This window comes from Pyrus communis, chromosome 7, assembly GCF_963583255.1.
Source record: "Pyrus communis chromosome 7, drPyrComm1.1, whole genome shotgun sequence".
NCBI classification, from domain to species: Eukaryota; Viridiplantae; Streptophyta; class Magnoliopsida; order Rosales; family Rosaceae; genus Pyrus; species Pyrus communis.
In genome coordinates this window covers 173,028-199,020 of record NC_084809.1, presented here as the reverse complement: position 1 = coordinate 199,020, position 25,993 = coordinate 173,028, and the positions used below count along the sequence as shown (strand labels likewise).

General features: G+C 38.0%; 4 protein-coding genes across 5 annotated transcripts; 1 reads left to right on the top strand and 3 right to left on the bottom strand.

Moving 5' to 3' along the window:
* Positions 1 to 2,515: 2,515 nt before the first annotated feature.
* LOC137739075 (uncharacterized) lies at positions 2,516 to 6,692 on the bottom strand. Of its 2 annotated transcripts, none has more exons than XM_068478557.1 (9): positions 6,389 to 6,692; positions 6,125 to 6,177; positions 4,698 to 6,005; positions 4,313 to 4,401; positions 3,957 to 4,059; positions 3,756 to 3,860; positions 3,551 to 3,668; positions 3,087 to 3,263; positions 2,516 to 2,914 (listed from the first exon to the last, which is right to left on the bottom strand). In XM_068478557.1, the coding sequence occupies exons 1-9, from the start codon at positions 6,612 to 6,614 to the stop codon at positions 2,757 to 2,759; spliced, it is 2,337 nt and encodes a 778-aa protein (XP_068334658.1). In that variant the 5' UTR covers positions 6,615 to 6,692; the 3' UTR covers positions 2,516 to 2,756. The 2 variants fall into 2 exon arrangements, with proteins under 2 accessions (XP_068334658.1, XP_068334659.1); XM_068478558.1 differs by having other exon boundaries at positions 2,516 to 2,911.
* A 733-nt stretch (positions 6,693 to 7,425) lies between these two features.
* LOC137740950 (probable alpha-mannosidase At5g13980) lies at positions 7,426 to 15,650 on the bottom strand. Its single transcript, XM_068480755.1, has 30 exons — positions 15,491 to 15,650; positions 15,137 to 15,394; positions 14,958 to 15,041; positions 14,659 to 14,747; positions 14,398 to 14,572; positions 14,158 to 14,277; positions 13,879 to 13,962; positions 13,710 to 13,781; positions 13,506 to 13,619; positions 13,147 to 13,247; positions 12,969 to 13,062; positions 12,709 to 12,876; positions 12,529 to 12,618; positions 12,173 to 12,238; positions 12,009 to 12,065; positions 11,504 to 11,723; positions 11,245 to 11,384; positions 10,949 to 11,029; positions 10,722 to 10,781; positions 10,563 to 10,634; positions 10,387 to 10,434; positions 10,170 to 10,289; positions 9,631 to 9,696; positions 9,052 to 9,164; positions 8,860 to 8,944; positions 8,581 to 8,691; positions 8,393 to 8,488; positions 8,172 to 8,219; positions 7,947 to 8,015; positions 7,426 to 7,867 (listed from the first exon to the last, which is right to left on the bottom strand). The coding sequence occupies exons 1-30, from the start codon at positions 15,518 to 15,520 to the stop codon at positions 7,640 to 7,642; spliced, it is 3,159 nt and encodes a 1,052-aa protein (XP_068336856.1). The 5' UTR covers positions 15,521 to 15,650; the 3' UTR covers positions 7,426 to 7,639.
* Positions 15,651 to 16,131: 481 nt separating this feature from the next.
* On the bottom strand, positions 16,132 to 24,005 carry LOC137740951 (alpha-mannosidase At3g26720-like). Its single transcript, XM_068480756.1, has 27 exons — positions 23,480 to 24,005; positions 23,225 to 23,399; positions 23,010 to 23,129; positions 22,790 to 22,873; positions 22,634 to 22,705; positions 22,413 to 22,526; positions 22,183 to 22,283; positions 22,010 to 22,103; positions 21,746 to 21,913; positions 21,559 to 21,648; positions 21,022 to 21,087; positions 20,863 to 20,919; positions 20,284 to 20,503; positions 20,028 to 20,167; positions 19,690 to 19,758; positions 19,540 to 19,599; positions 19,335 to 19,406; positions 18,858 to 18,905; positions 18,635 to 18,754; positions 18,296 to 18,361; positions 17,779 to 17,891; positions 17,558 to 17,642; positions 17,212 to 17,322; positions 17,044 to 17,139; positions 16,895 to 16,942; positions 16,719 to 16,787; positions 16,132 to 16,625 (listed from the first exon to the last, which is right to left on the bottom strand). Exons 1-27 carry the CDS (start codon positions 23,869 to 23,871, stop codon positions 16,410 to 16,412), a joined length of 3,066 nt encoding a protein of 1,021 aa, XP_068336857.1. The 5' UTR covers positions 23,872 to 24,005; the 3' UTR covers positions 16,132 to 16,409.
* A 232-nt stretch (positions 24,006 to 24,237) lies between these two features.
* LOC137740953 (uncharacterized) lies at positions 24,238 to 25,882 on the top strand. Its single transcript, XM_068480758.1, has 2 exons — positions 24,238 to 24,686; positions 24,892 to 25,882. Exons 1-2 carry the CDS (start codon positions 24,273 to 24,275, stop codon positions 25,762 to 25,764), a joined length of 1,287 nt encoding a protein of 428 aa, XP_068336859.1. The 5' UTR covers positions 24,238 to 24,272; the 3' UTR covers positions 25,765 to 25,882.
* The last annotated feature ends 111 nt before the right edge of the window (positions 25,883 to 25,993 follow it).

Below are 25,993 nucleotides of genomic sequence, written 5' to 3'. Positions count from 1 at the left end.
GACTCAAATTTTGGTTTATAATGAATCTTGTAAAAGTTCCAAAATTGATTGAAAAACGTGGGTTATATAACTCACAGTTTTTGTGAAAAAATTCAAATTTTTAGTTTTTGAAAATATTTTGCGTGGGCATTAATGAAAATGATGCAAAACCTTTGGATGAGATTTTATCCTTTATTAGGTCCTGAAACTATTTTTCATTGATTTTTAAAGTTGAAAAATAGAAAAATAATGAAATCTAATAGCTGGGCCCCCAACAAGAATTGTAGGTGTCTGAAATCTTTGGAATGTCCTAAACTAATTTTAGGAAACATGTGGTGCCAGTAGAATGACTCCAACAATTGCTTATAACGAATGTTGTAAAAGTTGTCAAAATCGATTGGAAAACTGTGGGTTATAACTCACAGTTTTTGTAAAAAAATTGAAATTTTAACTTTAGGAAATATTTTGAGTGGGAGTTGAGCAAAATATTGCAAGACCTTTGAATGTGATCTTACCACTTATTAGGTTCCGAAACTATTTTTTATTGATTTTTAAAGTTGAAAAATAGAAAAATATTGTAAACTAAAAGCGAGGCCTCCAAAGGGATTTGTACATGTAAAAAAATCTTGGAATGTCCTAAATTAAATTTATAAAACATATTGTGCGACTAGAATGACTCAAAATTTGGCTTATAATGAATCTTGTAAAAGTTCTCAAAATTAATTGAAAAATGTGGGTTATAAACTCAAAGTTTTTGTGAAAAAATTCAAATTTTTAGTTTTTGAAAATATTTTGCGTGGGAATTAACGAGAATGCTGCAAGACCTTTGGATGTGATTTTATCCTTTCTTAGGTCCCGAAACTATTTTTCACTGATTTTTAAAATTGAAAAATAGAAAAAATAATGAAATCTAATAGCGGGGTCCCCCTAAGAGAATTGTAGGTGTCCGAAATCTTGGGAATGTCCTAAACTAATTTTAGGAAACTTGTGGTGCCAGTAGAATGACCCTAACTTTGGCTTATAACGAATGTTGTAAAAGTTTCCAAAATCAATTGGAAAATTGTGGGTTCTGACTCACAGTTTTTGTGAAAAAATTGAAATTTTACCTTTAGGAAATATTTTGCGTCGGAGTTGAGCAAAATATTGCAGACCTTTGGATGTGATCCTACCATTTATTATGTCCCGAAACTATTTTTTATTGGTTTTTAAAGTTGATAAATAGAAAAATAATATACACTAAAATTAATTTAGGACATCCATTGTCGTTGCACTGCATGCTTTCTAAAATTAATTTAGGACATCCTAAATATTTTTGGCACATAAATTATGTTTGGGAGGCGAATCACTCCAAACGCAACGTGTTTATTTTGTAATGAAGAGGAAGAAATCATGGAACATATTCTGAGAGATTGCCCCACGGCTGCCGCCGTGTGGTATTGGAGTCCGTTGGATCTCAAAGTACATGAAGGTCGTCATGGGGGGTGGCAAGATTGGTTGGCGAGCCTGGGCGCATTCATTGGCAAAGGAAAGCTTTGATTTAGTTCTTGCGCTTGTCTGGAGTATTTGGAAGGAAAGAAAAGCTTTCCTTTGGAATGTGAAGCCCACGCCGCCCATGGAGATTCAGTGCAAGAATATGGCTTGGTTGCAGAGTGCAAGAAATGGCATGGGAAGTCAAAGTCCAAAAACACTTATACGGTGCAGAAGTGGAAGAAACAGGAGATTGGTTGGCTCAAATGTAATTTTGGTGGGGCTTGGGATGCGACTGGAGGCTTTGGAGGGGTGGGAGTCGTCATTAGGGATCATTTGGTTAATTTCGTGGCTGCAATGGCTGTGAAAAAGTATGGAGTGGGTTCACCTCTGCATGCCGAGATGGAAGCAGCAAGGGCTGCGGTTCTGTTTGCTCAGACGGGACTTAGGAGGCAAATATGCATGATTTTGAGGGAGATGCAAGCTTGGTTCTAGCGGCTTTAAATTTAGGGGAAGCAGCGGACTCTTCTCTGGGGCATGCGATAAATGATGATCGACACTTCGTCCGTTCTTTCTCACGTATCAGACTTTCAGACGTCCGATGGGAAGCCAACAAAGCCAACAAGGTGGCACATGGATTGGCGAGGAGTGGTTTGGCTTTAGAACAAGTAACATGGTTTGAGGAACCCCATGTAATCATTGATCTTTTATTTGAGGATAGTAATTTTATGTAACGTTAGCATTGGACACTCTTTTTCCCTTCGTGAGGTCGAAATTCCCAACAATGTTTTCATTGATACTCATTGTTGTGCATCCTATCCTCTTTTATGTACGTTTATTCGCTCTTACTCATAAACGGATATCGTACTTCTCAAAAAAATAATATGCATATATATATATATATACACATAGTTGGGACTTGGGAGACACCTGTGTACTTTTTTTTTCTATTTTTCAACTTTAAAAATCAATTATTTAAAAATTCTAGCGGTCCCAATTTGTAAAACATTGGCGACATTTTTGCATCCTTTGCATGCGCATTTAGAAAATAGAAAAATATAAGAAGCGCTTTGAAACAAGTCTTACAATTTATTCAGCCTCTCTGGTATGGATTTCTCAAGATGAAAAACAGAATAGCTAGAAAAAGAAACAAAAGCAAAGAAAAGAGGGTAAGGATTTCAGAAATGGTTCTTGTTTTTCCATCTACCCCATCATTATACATAATGGTCATACATTCACTGACTTTCGTGTCATCAAAGGTTTATGATACAAGACGACACCATTATGGTACTCGAGGTTTTGACAAGTCATCAGTAGCGTCGACCACCAGCTGTTGACAAAAGGACTCGACTCTGTTTCCTTCCCTTCTTTCCCGAATCATTTATCTTGGGCGGGTCCATATTTTCACCAGGCTTAGCTCTGGAGATTACATTAGCAAATGACGTAACACCCGCATTCTGGGTACCTGCTGCCAAAGAAAAAAATGAAACAAGGTTGAGCAACCACAAATTCTCGAGATACAACATACTATTATCTTAGTATGACCCTGATCAAATATCCCTCAGCTACAAGAGATTTGATTGCATACACATTATCTCAAGCACAAAAAGCAACCTGTATAACAAGATTTTGATAAATACCATTTGTCTTGGGAGAGACTCTCCCTGCATCATCGCCATTCAGAGAATTGGTTCCTTCTAGTTTCAGGGCTGGAGAATCGTGCGCAGCAGCAAAACCAAGCCTTGTGACACTTGAGAAGAGCTTCCTTTCCCCAACAACAGGAGAGCTTGAAGATGTCGCTGTAGAACTTCCCAAAGCTGAACACAGGAAGCATATGAACAAAATAAACTATTAAATGATATTTAACATAAGACCGCAGTATGTACAAATATGTATCAGCAAACTTCAACAAGAAAGAGTAATAATTAATTTAACAGCTTAGAGTACCCATGTATGCCTCACCATACTCCAAATTTGTTTTTCCTTATTTGGACAATAAATTTATTCCAAATCAACCCAATGCTACTACTTGAGCTGACTAAATATACCTACAAAGGGTCATGCGTCTAAAGATATACAACATATACAAGGAACACTATATTACCCTCGAAGTCATCCATGGAGAATGTAGGGGATCCATCATGAAAGGACTGTCCATAACCTGCTACTATGGGGATGGGATATGCCACAGTAGATTCAGCCTTCATTTTCTCCCTTTGCTCCTATAAATAGGAACAGCATATAATTTTACAGCATGAACAAACTACTGTTATTTTTACAGTCTATAATGAAGAAGCAATTAATAATACCTTCCTAGCAAGTTGTTTCCTCTGCTTTTCACGCTTCTTTATGTCTTCCATAAAGGGAGACAAGGCATCAGGAGACAATACCTCACTCAGATCAATCTCACAAAACTGAAATTTGAATGAATTATGATGAGATACTATACACAGCCTGCAACAATAATGCTCTTATAGTGTGACCTCACTCAGATCATGCATCAAAGGTACCTGGAGTATTGTTGTTAAAGAAAAATGACTCAAGTAGCGGTAGCGCCTCCTCATAGCTTCTGTCTGAGTCACTGTCTCCAATTGCAAAATTTTTCCACTTATCCTGCAATAACGAATTAGACCCATTTTCACATTTCAGTTGATATAAGAAGACCCCATAGTTAATAAAAGGGCACTCCCCATCCCCCCTCCCCTCTTTTAATGCCGCGCTTGCAAATACCATACCTAAATTTTCAGACAAGTACCAACGGTAAAGAATATACATCCTATAGAAGAAAGAATAAAGGGGGACTTTGTCATTGATTTTGCATAGTCTATGCATACAGCAGAAACAATCAGCAAGCTTTTGACCATACCTGTGTGGTAGCATATCATGGCTCCCATAATGGTGTAGCAGGCATTTCATGTTCAATGGATGAAGAATGATGTGCTGACCATCAGCTCCCTGATATAGAGACAAAATATTAATAGCAAAACCACATTGAAATATCTCCTCAATCTAAAGGTTCAAAGACAAAAAGAAGCAAATGACCGACTAACACACCAAATACAAACCAGTAGGAATATAAATGAAAGCAATTTTAAAAAGTCAAGCAACTGCCGCAAACAAGACAAAGATAGTTGCAACTAGGCACAGCAATGAGCAGTTTAGTAAAATGTCAGATTACTTCTCCAAAAAACAACCGAAGAAAATAATTGCAATAAGAAAAATGGGAAACATGATATCTATTTATCAGTCACCTGGTAGAAATTGTATGATTCCTTCTCCTTTACAATTCCAGAGTCATGTAAGTCCCCTCGAGCACTCTTGCTTTCATCATATGAAGAAGACAAAACATTTTCATGGCCTTCCAATGATTCAGCTGCATCCACAGAGTTGTCAGAACAAGTCCCATCATCCGACTTCTCCAGAGATAAATTGTCTGAACGCTTATTATGGTCATAGACTTCATTGGATGGATTTGCATGTCCAAATGTAGATGCTTCAGTGTTACCATTCGCAGAATTTTCAGTTGACAAGATAGAACCACTATTATGATCATTGTATATACAAGATTTATTACTGTCGCTAGCCCAGTGCTCTTTCCAATATTTCTTCCTCTGTTCTAATTGTTCCATTGCAGCACATACATATGGAAGCTTCTCTATGTCATCAACAAGCCCCGACTCTGCCCTGACCAACCAACCATCTAACTCTGATATCGCTTTTCTGACTGCAAGATCTACATCTGATGTAAATGTAAACTTCGAAAAGGGATCATAGCTTTCATCATCAGAACCTCCAACAGCATCTTTCTCTTGTTTACTTTTATGGGATAAAGTAAATGAGTCCTTTTGTCGACTAAGAAGCATAAACTCTATTGTATCACCAACACAATACTGCTTGACATTCTCCACGAATAGAGTGTACAAATCCTTAGGTGATATCATAACAAAACACAACGGGCATCTTTTCCAGCAGTCTCCTTTATGATCCTCCTTCCCCATCAGCAAGTATTGCAGAATACATGGGAAACAGAAAATATGTCCACATGAGGTTATCTGCGGACAAAGAGGATATTCCAGACAAATGGGACATTGAACCACAGTTGGGGTGGAATATCTCACGCAAATGATGTCCTCCCATTGTAACATCTTATCTGGATCCATCGATTCAGCTGAGTAGTTTCCTGAATCTAACACCACAAATTTGTAGTTAGCCTGAAGAAATAAATCTTTATTGTAAGGCTTCCTCTTGTGCTGCCTTCTTGGAGGAGGAGGAGGAGCTCTACGCTGAGGACGAGCTATGGGGTCATAATAAAAATTCAACAAGTGGTTGCCATTCATTAGCTGGGCTTTCCTTCCTGTTTGATGAGTGGAGTTTCCATGAGAAGCAGCAGATCCGATACTTTGTTCAGTTGAACCAGAACCAAAGGTTCCTGATCTTTTCCCTCTAGACCAGGGCGATCCAACCCCTCGTCCACCTCCACCAGAGTGACACTGTGAATGTGTATTGTGGTGGTTATTAGGTAAAGTCTTGTTACCCCCGGGCATCCCTAACTCATTCACCTAGATAAAGGACAAGGAATGACCAAAGATTGAAAGTCATTACTCAATGGCACTCTCAGATCATACAAGCGTGGGTGCTGCAGAAAAAACGAAGGGTTCAAAACATGAAGTCAATATACCTGCTGGGAAGATCCACCAGAATCTTCTGCAGCTGGTGCCGGTGGTGATAGGCCTGCAGACGAATAATTTAAACAACATTCTATTTCAAATAGTAAAAATCAAACACCTTCGAGCAGAGGGAAGATCAATAATTGACTCCAAACTGCTGCACTCATCCAAAAAAAGATTGATTCTTCCAATTTGCTCAAATTCTAGGGTTTTAATTTTCTAAGAAACAAAGCAACGGGATAAGAAACAGATTGAAGAAGTTGAAAATCAGATACCTCCAGTAGCGGAGGAACTAGATTGAGAGTCGGAGATCCGAAGCGAACCAAATGTGAGAATTTGGCGGGAGGGATCCGGCGGAGACAGCGACTGGGGCTGAGATTGAGAAAGGGAAAGGTGACGGTGGCGGTGGCGGTGTCCATGTTGGGAGTTAGGGTTTACAGAGGGAGCTGAAGAGGCAGATGACGATATAGATCCTTGGTCTTGGTTGGGCAAGATGGACATGAAAATTCTTCCAAAAACACTTTGTTCTTCTTCTCGCTAATCGGCTCGCAAGTCACGCATTTGCCCATCCCCTTTTATTATTTTCTTGTATTTATTGGACAGCGCAATTACGCGCTAGAGGACCCCACCCACCTATCTCTCCTTGAGCATCTTCACCGAATATAGGGTTCGACTTCGACCGCCGCTACAATTACAATTTAACCCCTGGGCTTAAATGGCTTTGGTAGATCTTTCCGAACCATTGCAGCTAGGGTCCGTAGACTTTTCGGAAGCATGTTGCCTTGTTCGGTAGTTATATACCGGATTTCAAACTAATTTCCGGTAGGGTTATGCCGAAAGGCTCCTACAAGTATTATTACTATTATTTTAGGGGGACTGACTACAATACTTATATGTATTTAATACAAACACCACTTAATAGTCAGATATGTTTGATGTGATATATATACTTAATATAACTACAATCTGACCATAAAGATGGTGAATGAATTAAATACAGGTAGATATTATAACCAAATCTTATTTTGTGTGATAATAAGCTTTGTTGTTATGTGTTAGTGATTATTTTCTTTAATTTTAAGATACTTTTTGTAGACTTTATAGATATGGCGCATAAGGATAGTCTCATGTGCTCCCTACAGCCTCCTCTAACAGAGGCCAAAGCATGTTGGATAAGATGGAGGCCGAAGAGGAGCAAACTTGTGAGCTATTTACTGAGGAGGGTAGGCGACATCCATTTCTTCGACGCCCTCAAGATCAGTCTGCACTCAGGAGTTTCAAATGTCACATAGCAGCTACTATATGCCACAAGTTAACAAGGTATCCATGTCGTTTGCAATAGTAGCTTAGCTAACTCGATACTTAGTACAACCTCGTTTCATAAGACCACATGGCTCCATGATTTTTATGTTTTTTGTCCAACAGTACAAACATAACTCAAACGTCTATTTACATGACAGCAAAAGTCCAGGTCTCCAGATGCCAAGGGCCTCTCAAGCCTCCACTACATTTTCAGCCTGATTAGGTTAGGCATCAAATAAATAACGATGGAAGCTTTGGTTAAACTCAATGAGAAAGGTTCGGATTTCCATTGGTGCAAGTTCCACAACCAGTTTCGTAGGATCAACAGGTCCACCCCTCGAAACCTTTGCTTCTGATGAAGAGCCTTCTTCCACCTTCCAATTGAGTCTCTTTTTCTCCATTTCTGTCCGTTCTTGATTTGCCGACAAATTCATCTCTGTCAGTTTACCAATCTGTACCAGAAAAGCACAATATTATAAGAAAAGGGTTCTACAATGAACTCTGGTTAATGTTTGTGGCTCATTCTTTTACCTTCTTCCTGGGGAAGAGCTGCTTCAACTCTACATTTGTCATTACAGAAAGATCCCTGTCCTCTCCAATCTGAGCTCCATTTTGAACAAGAAAAATCAATAGTAGTAAATAAAATGTGGAGGATCAGAAGTGAAGAGCTGGCTCTAACAGAGTACTTTATAAACAAATGAATGAAGTACTAGAGCAGATATAGATTGTTGAGCAGAACGAGTGAGAAGTTAGAACCTCGTATAAATGTGCTAATCGAAGGAGAACTTTTCCATCATCAAGCTCCTATGGAAATTAAAGAAAACAGGATATCACAATTTTGTTTTCTCCTGCTACCGTTATGGTTTCGAATTTCAATTCAATATTCTAGGAAAGTTAAATTGGACACCTAATCCAGATAAAATTATAATGAAAAAGCTAAAGAGAAATATCTGAAATTCTAGATAAGCCCCAAGTACCTGAAGAGTTATAAGAGCGACATTATCAGGTAAACTGTACGAGGAACCAACCCCTGAAAACGTGGTTACATGAGAATTCTTCCAGTTATCTCCATCCTGCAGAAAGGGAGTCGCCTATTATTGAGCAGCTCACAAGACTAAAATAAAACTTACATGTCTTTATGTTTTTTTGTATTTTATAATTTCACCTGTTCAGAAAAAGCTAGTAAAAGAGGGGAATATATCTCCTGACCAAAAGTACGACGCCACTTGGCACCTTCTCCCAAGGGATCAATTCTGAAATAAAATTTTCCTTGGATCTGATAAGTTTAACAGAAGCAAGAGGTGGACACTAAAAGTTAGGCAACCTTAAACTCTTAGGATAGTCAAAATAGTTATACCACATCTAGATATGGTCGCAATCAAAACTCCAGTTTGGTCTATAACACCGCACAGTAGTCGTTGCAAAGCAGGTAGCATGTACTTACTCTTAGTCCACTGCAAACGTTGTCAATACAGACGGTTTCATTTAGAGCCTCTGCCACACCTCTTGAGTCATCAAGCAGTAGTCTCCTGTATGGTAAGAGAAACAAGGAAATCCCAATCATGACTTTAATCTGTATGCTTTATGAAATAGTTACATTCATGACTGTCGTTCTTATTTAAGAATAAAAACATGCCTGTGGAGCATCAACTCTATCTGTCCATCCACTGTGCTGGACCCTCCTACAGATCGGTCCACCAAAACCGAAAATTCTGTACTATTATCTTGCATGTATATCCCAAGATTAATCTGCAAGGACAATATAGAAAAAAATGTGAAGCTAATAAACTAGTACAACCTCACCTATCCAATGGCAACCAGCTGGCAATGGAGCCTAAATTTGTACAAAAAAACATATGCATTTGATTTAGAAAATCTTAAGACGGAGAAATTATTATTCTATTTAAAAAGATATAGTGGAAATAGAACTATCATGTCTTCTAATTCATGAATTTCTACTAATTAAAGGGAGGGACCACAGTATTCTTTCAGCCATATGCACAACACTGTCTAAGTGCAAACCACATGTTGATACAAACTTCAACTCAGTTTGCTAATAAAACTGAAAGTTAATAAGAGCAACAGAAATAGCCCCCAGCACCCTGGGCAGAGTAAGTTATGGTACAATTGAGTATTAGAGAGTCGAGACAAGAAATATTTAAGAAAAGCCACATAAAAAAAGAGGTTTACTTTGAGGAAGGAAAAATAAACATACTGGATAATAATTTCCAGCTATAGGTTGGTGCACTTTCAGGTCCCAATCTGTTCTATAGTCGCGAATCTGCAAAAAAGAGATCCTTGCATTATGTTATGCCAACAATAAATCAACGGTGTAGGTACCAAGTAACATACCAATGATGAACTGTCCATTCATTTGATACATTTGAAGGACTAAACGATTTCCGTTTCGAATAATTTTTTGTAAGGAAGATCTTAAAATGAAGATTAAGATATTGAACGATTCTGATTACAAAATTTTTACGGTGAAGATACATTATTTGCACGTGGGGGAATGAACTCATCCCACCAAGGGAGGAATGCAAGTAATTATTCATATTTTAAAGTGAAAGATAAATTTTGAAGAGTGGGTTGGAGTGACAGATTTTTAAGGTAGAAATGTGCCAATGGGTTAGCAAAGTACACTTGTATAGAAAAAAATTTGTTAACTCTTTTGGAGATGCTATAAAGTTTTGAGCATCAACATGATATCAAAACTACTAGATAAACTATTGTAAGAGCAAGTAACTAGTATACCCTTTTAATAAAATCACGCCCATTAGAATCAGTGTAGAACGTTTTGTTGGTAGCCATGGTAGTGGCCAGTTGAGTTACAACTTCTTTTCCAATTCCGTCATCAGTAGGTAATGGCCCAACCTGAAATTGCAAATATTTTCAATGAATAGGCTTGATAATGATTTTCAATTTTTATTCCAACTTTCTTATTTTTTTTGTCTTTATTTGGTAAGCTTACAATAAACTCGACTTCAACATGCTCCTTCTCTTTGTGAATTCTGGTGACCTATACACACATCCAATGAAAAATTACTGAGATTTTATTTTAGAACATAATAATGATGCTCCTCAGCCTGCAACAGAACAAAGGAAAAAACATATACAGAGATGGCAAGCACTTGGCAAGCAAGGCACCTGATATATCCATGAATTAATATGTTGATGTACTTCATCTATTACTGGTCCACGCACGACAGTCAGAGAAGCCTGAAATATTAAACAACAGTTGCTAATCAACAATATCCCAACTTATGCCTGAGTCTAAACTATATTTCATAAGGTAAAAGAACACACCTTTTCTCCAGGTTTTATGAGAAACGTGCCATTTGGACGGAAGATATAAGCCCCAGCATTCTAGAAAAACAGAAAAAGAACAGTAAAACGTTTTATATTGAAACAAGTAGATACCATTGAAAGGATCACTTAATCATCAGTTTTCAAGTCCTTCAAATTGAAAACATAAAAATAGAAAATAAGAAATATTGCAACAGAGCACAACTTCAATCGGCATGTATATATACCTGAGGAATCAGGGGAGCTTTATCATCACTGCCATTATATCCATTATAAAAACTGTAAGACTGTTCGACCAATTCTTCAACCTTCAAAAGATATGAATAATTGAGTTAGCTACAACAATTTTTTCTTTCTATTCCATTGCCTTTTTTGGCAGTTGGATAAAAAGAGCTATCACAACGTTGATAACCTGACACTGAATCACACCAATCAAAAACAGATTGTAAAAAGGAAATACTGGTGATAAGGAAATGCAATCATCAGGTATAGTAACTACGCGACTGTTAGGTGCATTACTTACCAAGCTTCTTCTATTGACATAATTGGTCAGTTTGCCTTGATTTGTAGAAAACGTGAGTTTCACATTTCCTTGACCAACTTCAATAGTGGACTCTTCCCTACTTTGAAATGTCTGTACAGATGATCTGGTGGAACCAGCACCTTTACCCAAAAGGGAAACAATCAATGAAAAATTAAGATTCCTAGCAAGAATAGATCCATCTATGCTCCCATTAACAAAAAAAAAAATTAATAATTTCAAAGCTATTATAGGAGTGGACCTGCTCCTTTGGCAGCTGAGATAGTGTATGTGCTGAAACCGAGTGGTGGCACGGATACTGTAAATGCAAGCCAATAGTTTGGTGTCTTTGTTGGAGTTTGACCCAAGTATGCCTTAGCATGGTAGTTCCTTAAGCCCGCATGGGCATCATCTAGTGGGAGAAGCTGTGATTCAATTTCTCTTCCCTCAGAATCATGAACAGTGACATCTTCATTGATAACCTACATTATTTGTAAATATCATGAAGTGGGTTATTGATTATCAACTCGGTATTCACATGGGCTTGTTTCATTTAACAATATAAATTATAAAGTGGCCAATTATAGAACTTTAGGAACCCAAATACGCTAAGACTTCACCAACCCTGGTTAACATATAAACTAAATCTAGGCACTTGCAAGGATTTTCCTCCTTATGCTTATATTTATTTATTTCTATATTAATGGAGAGGAAACACTAACACATTACACAAAGCACTAAGATAGAACTTGAAAGGAAGTACTCACAGGAATTCGAATTACATCATCCCTCTTCCATCCAAGGGAATTGTACACCACGACAACCTATAGACGAGAAACACCATCAGAAAATATATTTCACAGGTGGAATATAAAGTCATACTTGGTTGATACACTTGAGAAGATGACATTAGATACTTTATTTTCCTTACCAATTGCTTCCCTTGGGATAAATTCACTTCTGATGCAGGGCAGTAGCTGATATTTAGAAGTGGGCACTGGAGAATCAATGAAAACAAAGTAAATGAAAAAGAGAAGAAAAGATGATAGAGAGATCAATTGTTCTTATTAGCTTGAATTTGAAATTTCAATCACTCTACTTCATTGTTTACATTATAAAAAAATCCTTCTTTACTGGCGTAATCATCTTAAACAGAGTAATTAAATTCATCTCTGCTACTACCTCATACTAAAGTTCAAAATCCAAATTATCACCAGCCATTCAGTTGAAGGTCAAGTAACATGATATAAAAATAGCATACAAGCTTAGGGGCTCGTAGTTAATTGCCTGTTGAAACTTTGTAGTTGGATCTACAGATCCAGTGTATAATGCAGACTCAACCAAGTGAGCAAGTGACGTGGCAACTACTTGCTCGGCCTGCACAAAGACAATGAACAAGCGAATGAAAATTTTGAGTTAAATAGAGTGAGGACTGAAAAGAACATTGATGTTAAAGCTAAGTTGCACCTCCGTGTAGCCTATCGCCAATCTTTTTGCATAATCATTGGCAACATGCTGCTTCTCTGTACCACTGACTGCATCATGATGTTGCGCAATTGCTAAGGCATCTGCCAACGAGTCTGTGTTGGGCCCTGAACCAGTCCTTCCTTTAAAATATTCTAAATGCCTGGCAGCCTTGTTATCCAAGAGAAACATACATATATGACGATCGGTCATCAAACTGGAAACACTAATTCATGATACATAGAAAAGTTACAAGAATATACCAAATAATAGCCACTCATTGCTCTAACGTAATTTTTCAAGGCTGGTCTACTTGTGAAGTACCCTGTCCAGTAAGCATTTGTACGATCTGCATAACTGGTATGGTGCATACTTCAGTTTCTACAGTACGGTTAGTTGATATGTCAAAGGGAAGATTAAAAAAATAAAATAAAAACTCACGGAAAGAAATCATCTGTCTTGATTGGCCATGATTCATTTGTAGCATACTTTGCATCCGTATATATGGATGGAGTAGAATACAGAGCATTAACACGTCCATCCTTGGAAGTGCCCAAAAAAAGAAAATTGGATTTTAATCATAAAAGAAATCAACAAAAGTCATACAAGACAATTCCTAATCAGTTTACATCTTTGGACAGATTGTCTTTTGGGAGGGGGGTAGATAAACAAGATAATAGACTGAAATAAATATCCAGTTTATCATTTTAACTCAGATATTTCCTAGAGGCATTAAAAGTGAGACTGTAATAATTTTATAAAACCAGCTCAGAATCATTAACGCATCAAGCAATTATTACCTTGTTGACATAATGAATGAGCTTGTCCATTTGTCGGAACCATGTGTGTGCATACTGATACTTGAAATCTGTTCCCATGGTCCACATTATATGATTTGTTCGAGTTATGTTAGCCTGAGAATAAATAATTGTTGTCAGCCACTAAAATAATGCCCCATAAGAAAAAAGAAAAGAGCATTGGCTGACGATAACCAGGAAACTTACCTGTGCTACTGCAGCAGCAACAAAGTCATTAACACGATCTTGAACATTGTAATCAAACAAAGTGATGTCATCCTTCAACAGAATAGCGATTAAGTTTAACAATTCAAACAAGCAAATATTCAATAAACCAAAGGAAATTAAAAAACTTGTCTATGAATCACGATGTTACCTGAACAACTGGGGAATCATCATTAACTTCAAAGTAGAAACCAGATGGAGGCTCATAGTTCTCTGGGAATGCACCAGAAAAAATCTGCAACAGTTTAGAAGAATAACAAAGTTAGTCAGCACAGAAAATATCTTCTGGTGCCAAGAAAGAAAAAAGAAAACTAACAATACTAATGTTACATAACGACTAAAGGGAAACATATCCATCATGATATGTGCAAGTCCAGAATCCCAGTTGTAAAAATGCTATATAAAACAAAAAGCAATCTTAGTTCGTTACCTGAGCAGATGAACTGAGACTCTTCGAACCCCGCCAAACAAATTCAAGGCTCTTCTCAATTTTGCGCTTAGCCCTGTCCTGGTAATCTATTCGCCCGAAGAAAAGTGAGTCAAATCCAACCTACATCAACACCAAAATGTAGTCCACGGTAAAAATGCTCTGGCCAATTTCAGAATGCCGTACTCTTTGCATAGAAAAAAGAAAATTTGTGTTCAAAGGTAAAGCCAAAGGCGTGCTTACTTCTGCTCCCAACATGTAAGCCTGGACAGCCGAATGCCCAAATGGGTCAATTTGCCAACCAATTCTTGGAGTCACATCAAATTCCCTTTTAATAAACCGATGCCCTAGAGTCGTCTGATCTATCATATCAATATAATGTGTTGCAGCCTCATCATGCATGCACATTCCCCCATTTCTGAAGCAACGGTAAAAAATAAAAAAGCGTTAATACCAAAAGAATGAAAAGAGACCTGCTAATGCAGTTTTTGGCAGTTAGATTACATGAACTCTAATTGACCCGAGGTGACTAGCTGCTTGACTATACTCTGGACGGAGTCACTCTGATCTCTCCACCACCGCTGGAAGAATGCCTGCAATACAATGCATTGATTAAGCAGCAAGACATACAAGTTACATATGTTATGTAATCATCTTGCAGTAAGTACCAAGTGCCAGTTTTTAACCGTGGATATATAAACTGGGTAAGATTGGAGGTACGGTTACAATTTAGAATCATACAATTTGGACGCAGAAGCAGCAGCAGCAGCAGCAAGTAAAGAAAGAGAGAGAAAGAGGGTTGCCTGTTCGACATAAATGAATTTGCGATTCTTGTCAGCCAGCAGAGCAGGAACCAAAGAATCCAACACATTTTGCACGCAAGCCCCCTATTATCCGTCCGTTGAAAATATGAAATCAAATCATCAGAAGAAACAAACAACCCTCAGAGAGTCCATAAGAAACATTCAAAACGCCTGAATACCTGGATGGAATTGTTGGAGCCAACATAATACTGATCAACGGTCTTTAACCAGCCAACGTCGTCGTGGGTGTGAGGGACCAAATGGACATTGATTTTGCCGGGGACTATGCCTTGGGAAGTGTCGTATGCAATAAACTTGGAGTCGGCGACAAGAAATCCGACGAGCAACGTAAGCAAGCACATGAGGGACGGAGTCGCCGCCATTAGCGGTAGCACTGGCAAAGCTCTTCTCCTCCGATGAAGGTCAGCTCCCAGCAGCTGCTCTCAAGAGTAAAAAAGTGATTAATTTCCAGAAACAAGAGCAATTGAGAGTTATCAGCTTCAGAGCATGGATGGATAGTGCTATCTACACACAAGAGTCGCCGCCGCAAAAATGAACAGCATTCACACCGTCGAAGAGAGAAGGTAGAAGTCAGAGAGATGATCACTCGCTCATCGATCTACCTGCCATTTCTAATTTTCCAATAATGCTACTCAACGTGTTTCTGTCTGACTTTTCTAATCATTTCAGAATTATTTTTTAATTGAAGTGTACCCTCTTCTACTCTACTCTATCACTCCTGTGTGGGTCATTACTCATGGGATGGCCCATGAGTGGCTTTCTTTGCTTATTAGTTACTATTTCAATTCGGATAAGGAGATTCTATTTCTTAGTTTTCAAATACATTTTTTTCACTTCAAAAATCAAAACTTCGAGAAAGGGTAGGACTTGGACACTCACTGTTAAGTATTTACTATGTTTTTTTATTTTTTTATTCAATGATATTTTAACGCCTATTTTATTATTTACTAATTTTTTTTCAACTTTAAAAATAAAAAACACGTAATACTTTTTAATTTGACCAAATCAGAAGATGGGTACATACATTGTGGGTATTCAAATATTATACCAATAATTTTTCTTAGAATTTAAAAAAAAAAACACACACACACACACACACAAGGACCTTTTTCTAATTGGCCAAATTAAAAAATGCATAATAAAGTACTCACTGTAGTAAGTATTAACTAGCAATATTTGATTTGGAACTTTTCACTTTAACAGATGTCACTTATCAATTTTTCACTCAAACAAAGGTTCCAACTTGTTTTTAACATATTGTGGAAATTGAACCAAACTACCAGTCTCCCTTCATATATAGAGATTCTTATTACGTTACAGATACATTTACTAAACAACTCTACAACAAGGACTGAGTGTCCCTTGGAACACTGAGACACCCTCAAAACGCAACTCCGATGCAATTGTACGACAGGCACAAAAGCTTCATTTTCACGAACCGTACGTACGGAGGTGATCAAAGTCGACAATGAAAGTGCGTATTTCCATTGGGGCTAGTTCCACAACCAGTTTTGCAGGGTCGACAGGTCCACCCCTCACAACCTTGAACTCTTGGTCGGAACCTTCTACTTTCCATACTAACCTCCTCTTCTCCATCTCGGATCTTTCTTGATTGACCGACAAACTCATCTCTGTCACTTTGCTGATCTGAAAAATAATAGAACCAAGTTAATCATTCACTAAAAAGAAAGAGCATTCAATTTCAGTACTGGGAATCAAGTGCTTATCCATTGCTTTTACCTTCTTTGTTGGGAACAACTTCTTTAGTTCCACATTCGCCAGTACAGAATAGTCTTTGTCTTCTCCAATCTTCAAATATATCAAACAGCCACAAAAATTATGAATTCGAATATCTAGCACTGAAGTGAAAACTTAGTGCGAACTAAAACCAAAAAGAGTAAAAGAGAAAGTGAGACCTCATATAGGTGAGCCAGCCGGAGGAGTACTTCACGATTTTCAAGTTCCTGCAATGTTCAGAAAAGCAACAAACCAGATTACAATATGGAGTAGAGTGGAGTGGAGTACTGATATCAGAAATATGCCCATAATGCATCCCCTGAAATACCTGGAGTGTTATGACAGCAGTATTGTTTGGTAAAGCATAGGAAGGATCAATTCCAGAGAAAGTCGATGCATGAGAATTCACCCAATCATTTCCATCCTGCAAGAAGAAATTTCACCATTTGAGCATCGTGGCATAATAGCACTTGATCAACTTCAAGCACTTCCTCACCTGTTCTGTGAAGGCCAAAAGAAGCGGAGAATTTATCTCTTGTCCAAGTGTGCGACGCCACTTAGCACCTTCTCCAAGATTATCGATCCTCACATAAAACTTCCCTTGGATCTGCACAATTGCATTTCACCAATATGATTTCTATATCATGTTATGCTGAAGAAAACCGTTGAATGGAGAATGGAGGAAGAGGTCTTTCTTTGAATGCCAGCTCTAAACTAATTGTCTTTAAAAAGATCCGTATGATTGAATGTCAAATTTTTCCCATCCCAAGCTGGTGGGGTAAAATAATAATTATATGCTATGATAAACATGCTTGGGGATGTAGCTCAAGAGGTATACTTACAGTTAAACCTTCACACTTCTCAGGGATGCAAGCAGTTTCATTCAGTACCTCACCAACACCTCGGGTATCATCATGAAGCAACCTCCTACAAAACAACAGAAGCATACTAGAGATAACGACAATGCAAGCAATCCTAATAATTTAAGTAATATGCATTACAGTAGAATAACAAGCATTATATTTATTTCCTCAAATAGAAAGAAAGCAAAATCCATGGACACCTGTGGAGCATCAGCTCTATTTGACCATCTACTAAGCTAGTTCCTCCCACTGCACGATCAACCAAGACTGAAACTTCTGTACTGCCATCTTGAACGTAAATTCCAAGATTAATCTGAAAAAATGTTTAAAGGAGAAAAAGTAAAAAAGATGAGGATAATATCAGATTCAAGTCAAGCTCAAATGGGGTTAACATAAATGAGAGAGGGATGGCATGGAGTGGGTTGGCTCTTGCGTTAAAGGTTTATTCCTACCTAAATCAACATCTTTGGTTTATATAACCTGAAACAACACTTAATCACTTGAGCCAAGCTACATCGTGTATCATGGGATTGGATTGGATTGAAAATTGAATTACAATGTCAAGCTTAAAAGTTTAATTTAACAGGCCATAGGTAGCTTTTGGCTTAACCGAGGAAATAGAGAGCAAGAGATCCTCTAATAGTAATGCATACTCCAGTTATATGGACTGCAATCATAATAGATCAAAGTTGAAGTGTGCCACAGAAGGAAGCATACAGGGTAATAGTTTCCAGCTATTGGTTGGTTCACTTGTAGGTCCCAATCTGTCCTGAAATCTCGAACCTGCCAATCATTTGAAAGGAATAAATTAAGTTACCCTGAAACACTATTTAATCCAAAACAAACTTAATGCATTATGCAGCTTCCAAGATATCACTAGTGGGTTATCCATCCATGAAATTTCAACTTGGCAAAATAGACAGGTTAAGAATTATTGTGAGAACATCAAAATAGGATGTTCCTGTATTTGTCACAGTGATAAATAATGCAACTAAAACTTCCAAGACCTCAGTATATCAAACACTAAGATCTAAGCGGTAACAAGTATCAAAATACCCGTTTAATGAAGTCCCGGCCGTTAGAATCTGTGTAGAATGTCTTATTGGTCTTCACGGCTGTTGTAATCTGAGTTGTGATTTCCTTCCCAATCCCATCATCCACGGGTATAGGCCCGATCTAAAGTGATGACCATAACAGTTAAAAAGACAAGTTCTATAATAACCACAACATGAAAATTTGTTTATCTTTTAACTACATCAGTACACAACCGTAAACTTACAGTGAACTCAATTTCAGCATGATCCTTTTCCTTGTACACCCTTGTAATCTGTTTGTGCGTGGCATTATGTTAATAAAAGTACCAACTTGTTCTGCAATAGTTACTATCCAAAAAAATTTGAACAGGTGCACTTCCTCAGTAAAAACTCACTCACTCTCGTATTGTTTAAGTGTCGTGCATGCACCAAAAAGAAGAGTATTATAGGATCAAATAAAACCATTACACTAAAGTTCACCTATTCAAATGGAAAATTGCAAAACCTCAATTAATGTACATTGCATGACACCCAAAAGATTTTTGATCAAGGAGGCACCTAGGTAAACTTTTTACAGAATTTCTCATGCAAATGAAAAAAAGAGGAAAATCTAGAGTAAGGACCATAACATTTGTCTCTTAATTAATCGGAACTGCAAAAGTTAAGAAGGTCCGCTGATAAACATAGAGCATCAGCTACATTTTCTTTGCCAACTGAATCACCTGAGATACCCATGGATTGAGCTGTTGATGTACTTCGTCTAGAACTGGACCCCGCATGACAATTAGAGGAACCTGGAAAAAAAGGTTAAAATTTTGCTTAACCTCAGTCATTCAGTTCATCTAAATTGAAAGAAAAAAAAATCAGGAGCAAAAGATCATTCTTCATCAACAAAAAGTTTCGTCAAGTGCTAACATATTTGACTACCTTCCATTCAGACTGTATAGGAACTGTGCTATTTGGTCGAAACACATATGCCCCAGACGCCTTCAGAAAGAATTAAAATCCGAAATGATAATCAATCACAAAAATATTTGAAGTACAATGAAAGCTACAAGATATTTTGTATGTCACCACCTGAGGATCTTTGTCAGTCCCGTCATTTCCACTATAATAACTATATGATTGTTCAGCAGATGATGTAACCTTCAATTAAAAATATATTACATAACAAATGTTAGCATTATTGATACATCAATCAGAAAGTCGCATTAAGTGAAAATTAAGATTCAAAGACATACATACGAATGGGGGAACATGAAAAGGAAAAGGAAATGAAACTATAAACTTCTGCTTTTATGCAGTGTCAAAACTATGCAGTGAGCATGCTATTAGACTACAAAAGAGACACCAAGGGATAAAGAAAATGATATTAACTCAACATAAAAGTATGAGGAAAAAAAACATAAGCCTACCTGACTTCTGCTATTAACATAACGAGCAAGTTTTCCTTCATCTACAGAATAATGCAGCCTTAAACTTCCTTTCCCAACTTCTATGGTCTTATTCATACTTCTCTCTAACGAGTATACTTTGGAGACAGTTGAACCACGACCTTTATCTCAAAAGTAAAATAATATAAGATAACATGTTTTGCTAGTGTGACAGGGCAAGATAAATTTGTTCTGCTTTAGATGAACAATGCATTACAATGTAAGTGGCATTACTAACCTGTCTGTTTTGCAATTGAGACAGTGTAAGAACTGAAACCAATTGGTGGTACTGTCACTGAAAATGCTAGCCAATACTTGGGTGGTTCACCTGGAGTTTTACCTAAATATGCTCTAACATAGTAACTCCTTAACCTCAAAGAAGCGTTTGATAGGGGTAGAAGCTGAGCTTCAATTTCTGTTCCACTGGAATCCTGAACAGTAACCTTTTCATAGGAAATCTGCAACAAATTTGTGTTGCAGTCAACCACATAGAAGTGACAATCAAATTTTAAGGTTATGTTAATTTCCAACAAGCACTGTAAAATTTAATCCATAAAAAAGACGGCTCTTTCAGATGATACAACATCTACATTTATCGGATTATTAAACAGAGTACAGGATGGTGACTGTCATCGTAAGTTGCTAGAAATGCACGTCATGGCTCTAAGAAAAGTAAAAAGATGATGGAAGATATGGACGATATAAGAAGACTTGATTAACATTAAAACTGTAAATAAGAGACAATGATGAGATATAATATCAATAAGCACATCGTTAAAGGTTAAGGGAAGAAAGAATAAGTAAAATTAGTACTCACGGGGATACGTATCACTTCTTCTCTCTTCCAACCAAGTGGATTGTAGACAACAACAACCTGCAAGGAGGATTCCGTATGATGTTAAAGTGGTATGAAAGGCCAGTTCTAAATCTTCAGTTTGACATAAGCATACAGCTTAAGAAGTTATAGTATGCTTACCAAATTTTTTCCATCAGACAAGACAGCTTCTGATGGAGGACAATAACTAATATTTAGGAGAGGACACTGCCAACAAATCAATAAGCTGGATTAAATAGATGCTCAACTCAGTTCTTGGAAAATAATGTACAAAAGAGATTTCATAAGTAAAGTTATGATCTTATAAAAAAAAATAGTAACGTTATGACAATTGGGGAAGGGGTCATTTGAACTTGGTATCTCCTGTTCACAGGAGAGGTGTGGCTACCAACTGGTTTATGTCCTGGCCCTGTCAAATTTTCACCAAAATATCAAAAAAAAAAGGATATAATGTTTCAAATGCCTTTTTACCCCTTGTGGATAAGGATTTGCTAGCATAGTATGCATAAAAGATACACATGCACATACAAGTTTTAAATTAAACCACTGTACATAGTTTGTCTACTCTTCCAGTGCACAAATTTTTCAAATTTCACTTTTTTTATAAAGAGTCAGTGCACACACTTTTCAACCTTCAGAGTATAAAAGAAATTCATGCTAAGTTTAAAAATATATTGCCTGTTGAAAATTTGTGACAGTTTGCTCCTGTCCGGATCTTGATTCTGACTTGGAAAGGTAAGCAAGAGAGGAAGCAACCACCTTTTCAGCCTATATGAATATATGATTTACATATTAAATTAAAATAAATACCAACAACGATAAGAAAAAGTGTAATGGGAACACTGGAAGAGAAAGTGACTTTGACCTGCAAATAGCCTATTGACAGACGCATTGTATAATCAGCAGCAACATGCTGTCTTTCTGTACCACTAACTGCATCATGATGTTGAGCAATAGCCAAAGCATCAGCTAATGCATCAGTATTTTGTCCAGAATCAATTCTGCCTCTAAAGAATTCCAATTGCCTAGCTGCCTAATAGCAGAACAAGGAAAGCAATAATGGTTAGAAAACCTATAAGGACCAACCTACTTGAAACTAGAACCACATCACAAAAAGAGGAGATCTTACCTGATAGTAACCACTCATACTTCTGACATAACCTTTAAGGGCTGGACGACTTGTAAAATAACCAGTCCAATATGCATTAGGTTTATCTGCATACCTGAAATTGGTACCTTTTAATACAAAGACATAGAAATGTATGATACGTAGGATTAAAAGGAAAGATTTGTTAAACTCACGGGAAGAAATCATCAGTTTTTAGAGGCCATTGTTCATTTGTTGCATATTTTGCATCAGTGTAGATTGATGGGGTTGAATACAATGCATTGACACGCCCATCCTATTTTCCAAATGAAATCAATTTTTCAAATTATCATTTACAATCTCATAGTTTAAAGGCTGGGATGAAACAATATAAACTTCAAGTCTTCTTGGTACATTCATTGTCTAGACGCCGTACTATAAGTACCTGATTGACATAATGAATGAATTTGTCCATCTGCCTGAACCATGAAATTGCATATTGATAGCGGAAATCTGTCCCCATGTTCCACATAATATGGTTTGTTCTTGTCACATTAGCCTAAAGGGGAAAAAATTCTTTACTGAATGCAACTGATAATCAAGTAAGAGAAGCCAGAGGGAAAACAGAAAAACATTATAGTTGATACAATTTGTTTTAGGCCCTACCTGTGCTAAAGCAGCTGCAACAAAGTCGTTGACTCGCTCTTGAACATTGTAGTCAAACATGAGAACGTCATCCTTCAAACAAATTTCCCAAGTGAAAAAGGAGCTCGAGACTCGAGAAATAAAAAATGCATTGTATGAACCTTTTACGAGACGTACCTGAATAGGGGGTGATACATCATTTATTTCAAATACGAAACCATCAGGGGGATCATAATGTCTGGGGAAAATGCCTGTGAAAATCTGCAATTGAATTTTGCAACACAGAGAGCCAATGAATTCTAAATAACTGAAAGTACATTTTTATAATGTGGTTTAGGAACAGACGAAGAAAAGTGTGTTATCAAGTTGAATACAGTGGAAATTAAAGAAAGATGACCTGCGAAGATGAAGCAAGGGATCTAGAACCCTGCCATATAAATTCAAGAGTCTTATCCTGGAGTCGCTTAGCTCTATCTTGGTAATCTATTCGAGCGAAAAAGAGGGAATCGAATCCTAACTGCAATGAGCATTGATTTTCTAGTAAGTTCCAATTGCAATAAGCCAATAAGCGATGATTGATGAAAGAACAAGTGGGTAGATTACATGTCATACCTCAGCACCAAGCAGGTAAGCTTGAACAGCAGAGTGGCCAAAAGGGTCAATCTGCCAGCCGACTCGAGGAACCTGACCAAATTCTTTCAGTATAAATTGATGGCCTAAAGTTGTCTGATCAATCAAGTCCATGTAATGCGGGGTGGCCTCGTCGTGCATACACATTCCTCCATTTCTTCAATACCCAAACCGAAAAATGCTTCTAAGAATTTAACAATTGAGTTTAAAAAAATGTGCAAAGAAAGAAATATTTACATGAACTCGAGCTGACCAGAGCTGACCAGCTCCTTGACTTTAGCCTTCAAGGCCGGGCTTTGCTGTCTCCACCATCTCTGAAAGAATGCAATCTCGACATAGATGAACTTCCGATTCTTCTCCTCCAGCAAGGCCGAAATTACAGAGTCGAGGACGTTCTGAACGCAAGCGCCGCGAATTGAATTGTTGGCGCCTACGAAGTACTGGTCAACGGTCTTAAGCCACCCGACGTCGTCGTGAGAGTGGGGAACTAAATGAACATTGATTTTTCCGGGGACAATTCGGGCCGTCGTGTTATAAGCTATGTACTCCGATTTTGCTCCCGGTAACCCAGCCAATAAGACCGCCGTCGCCGCCGTGAACAGCAACAACGCCGTAGCGGTAGAAGCCATATACTGAAATTATTTTCTCAGAGATTGCCTGAAAGAGCATATCAATAAGCGATCGGTCTCTCTTGCTTCACCGGAAAGCGAGAACTTCTTCTCTTGTCTTGTACCGGAGGTCTGGCGCATGTCATTTTAATGATGATGATCATGAAAGTGATGGTTTGGTTTTAATTATTTTTTAATTTCCCAAGGATATACACGTAATTTTCTTTTCACTTATCCTATTACAAGTCCAGCCCATACTTAACCCACGGGCTATTGATGGCAATCTCCAATATACTAGCCCAAAATTGGATTAGGCCCACTCAAATCGGGATGTGCCGTTGTGGTATGGTCTGTGCAATCCATTGGTTTCCCATTTAAACCCTAATCGAGATTTTCAGAATTCAGAATTCGAAATCCCAACCATGGAAGACACGTTTAGGGTTCGAGTAGGCAAAATCTTCGGCTCACTCGCCAGTTCGTCGCCGTCGCCATCGAGCGGTCCACCGTCGTCCCTGAGTTCGCTATGGTCCCTAACAGACGAGGAAATGGAGAGGAGGGAATGGAACAGAGACATGGGCAGCCCTGAACCCGAAGCTGAACCCCTACCCTTCTACTCAAAATCAAAGCCAAAGTCAAAGAATGATTTCAGTGACGACGTGGAGGAGGACCTTCTAGACCTTGACGACGACGTGGAAGACAAAGAAGAAGACGAGCAGGAAGAGGCATCTGCTTCTTCTTCCAGTCAGCCTGCAACAAAGCCCAAGCCAGACGACTACAACGAAGAGGAGTGGGAAATTAAATCCTCAATCGGCTGGGACTGTACTCTCGACTTCGAGGTATTTATCATTCTATCTTGATTAGATTATCATGCCATCACTATGTAGTGTAATTCGATGTATGAGCAAATCCGAAATCAGTATCGTAATGATGATTGATCCTAATTCCTGTGAACATTAAATAAGTGCTGAATCAAATTGTAATGATGATTGAGGGTTGGGACTGCCTGTATTAACCTAACCTGTATTTTTCTTGTGTATGCAGGATGAGGAAGATGGATATGACAAAGTGGCTGTTGGCAAGGAAACCGCTGGAGATCGCTTGTATATGAGGGATGTCAACGACTATGGTATCGACATAGACACTCAAGATGAGGTTCCTAGTTCCATCAAGGATTTCACTAGAGACCCACGTGCCAATCACCTGGCAGCTAAGATTAGGCTCCAACAAGATGCTGAAGCAGCTCAAAAAATTGACTCCCTCAGGGTTTCTGGGAACCGCGCACCATCTGCCATACCTGCTGAAAACATCTCTGAAGATACACCCAACCCGAAGTCGATTCTGAAGAGGAAGAATGATAATCAGTTAGACTCGTCTAAAACACAAAAACGTGTCCGGTTTGATTCCAACTGCAAAAGTAATGAAGATGAAGAGGGTGAGGGAGCCAAAGATGTTACTGTAGAAACTCATTCAAATGAAAATCCTACAGTTCCGGATTATATACGAAATCCTTCAAGATATACGCATTATACGTTTGATTCATCAGCTGACGTAGATGAGGAGTCTAACAAGCAAGCCTATATGGACTTCCTTAATCTGGTGAGGAAATCAAATTCTATGGAACCACAGGCTGAGGATGTTTCTGTTGATCTTTCAAAACCTGTCACATTTATACCGAGAAAGAAATCAAGTGATGCTGTAATGATGGAATACGATGGGGAGTCAGACAGACCGGGAGGTGATCGAAGGGAATCTGCGGCTTGCAAAGTGATGCCACTTGCCATTGCAGCGGAGGATAATGAAGATGTTTGCGCAATGGAGGAAGATGAACCGGATACAGCAACGGATGGAAGAAGCAGTATACAGAGAACTGGACGCCAATACCGGACAAAAACCAGTTTGGAATTGGATGAGTGAATAATTTTTTTCACTGATAGACGGACGTGTGACATTTCGGAGTTCACTGCGATTTTCGTGTTCGTGTTATGTAATGATGTATTTCTCTAACAAATGGTTACTGGTCTGCAATTTTGCATCTCTTTCTTCTTCATAACCCCCTATGTGATTTGCGTGATAATTTCTGGAACGATAAAACCTAATTCCAAGTCCCTTGTTAAGGAAGGGTAAATAATATTCAAGCAAGAAT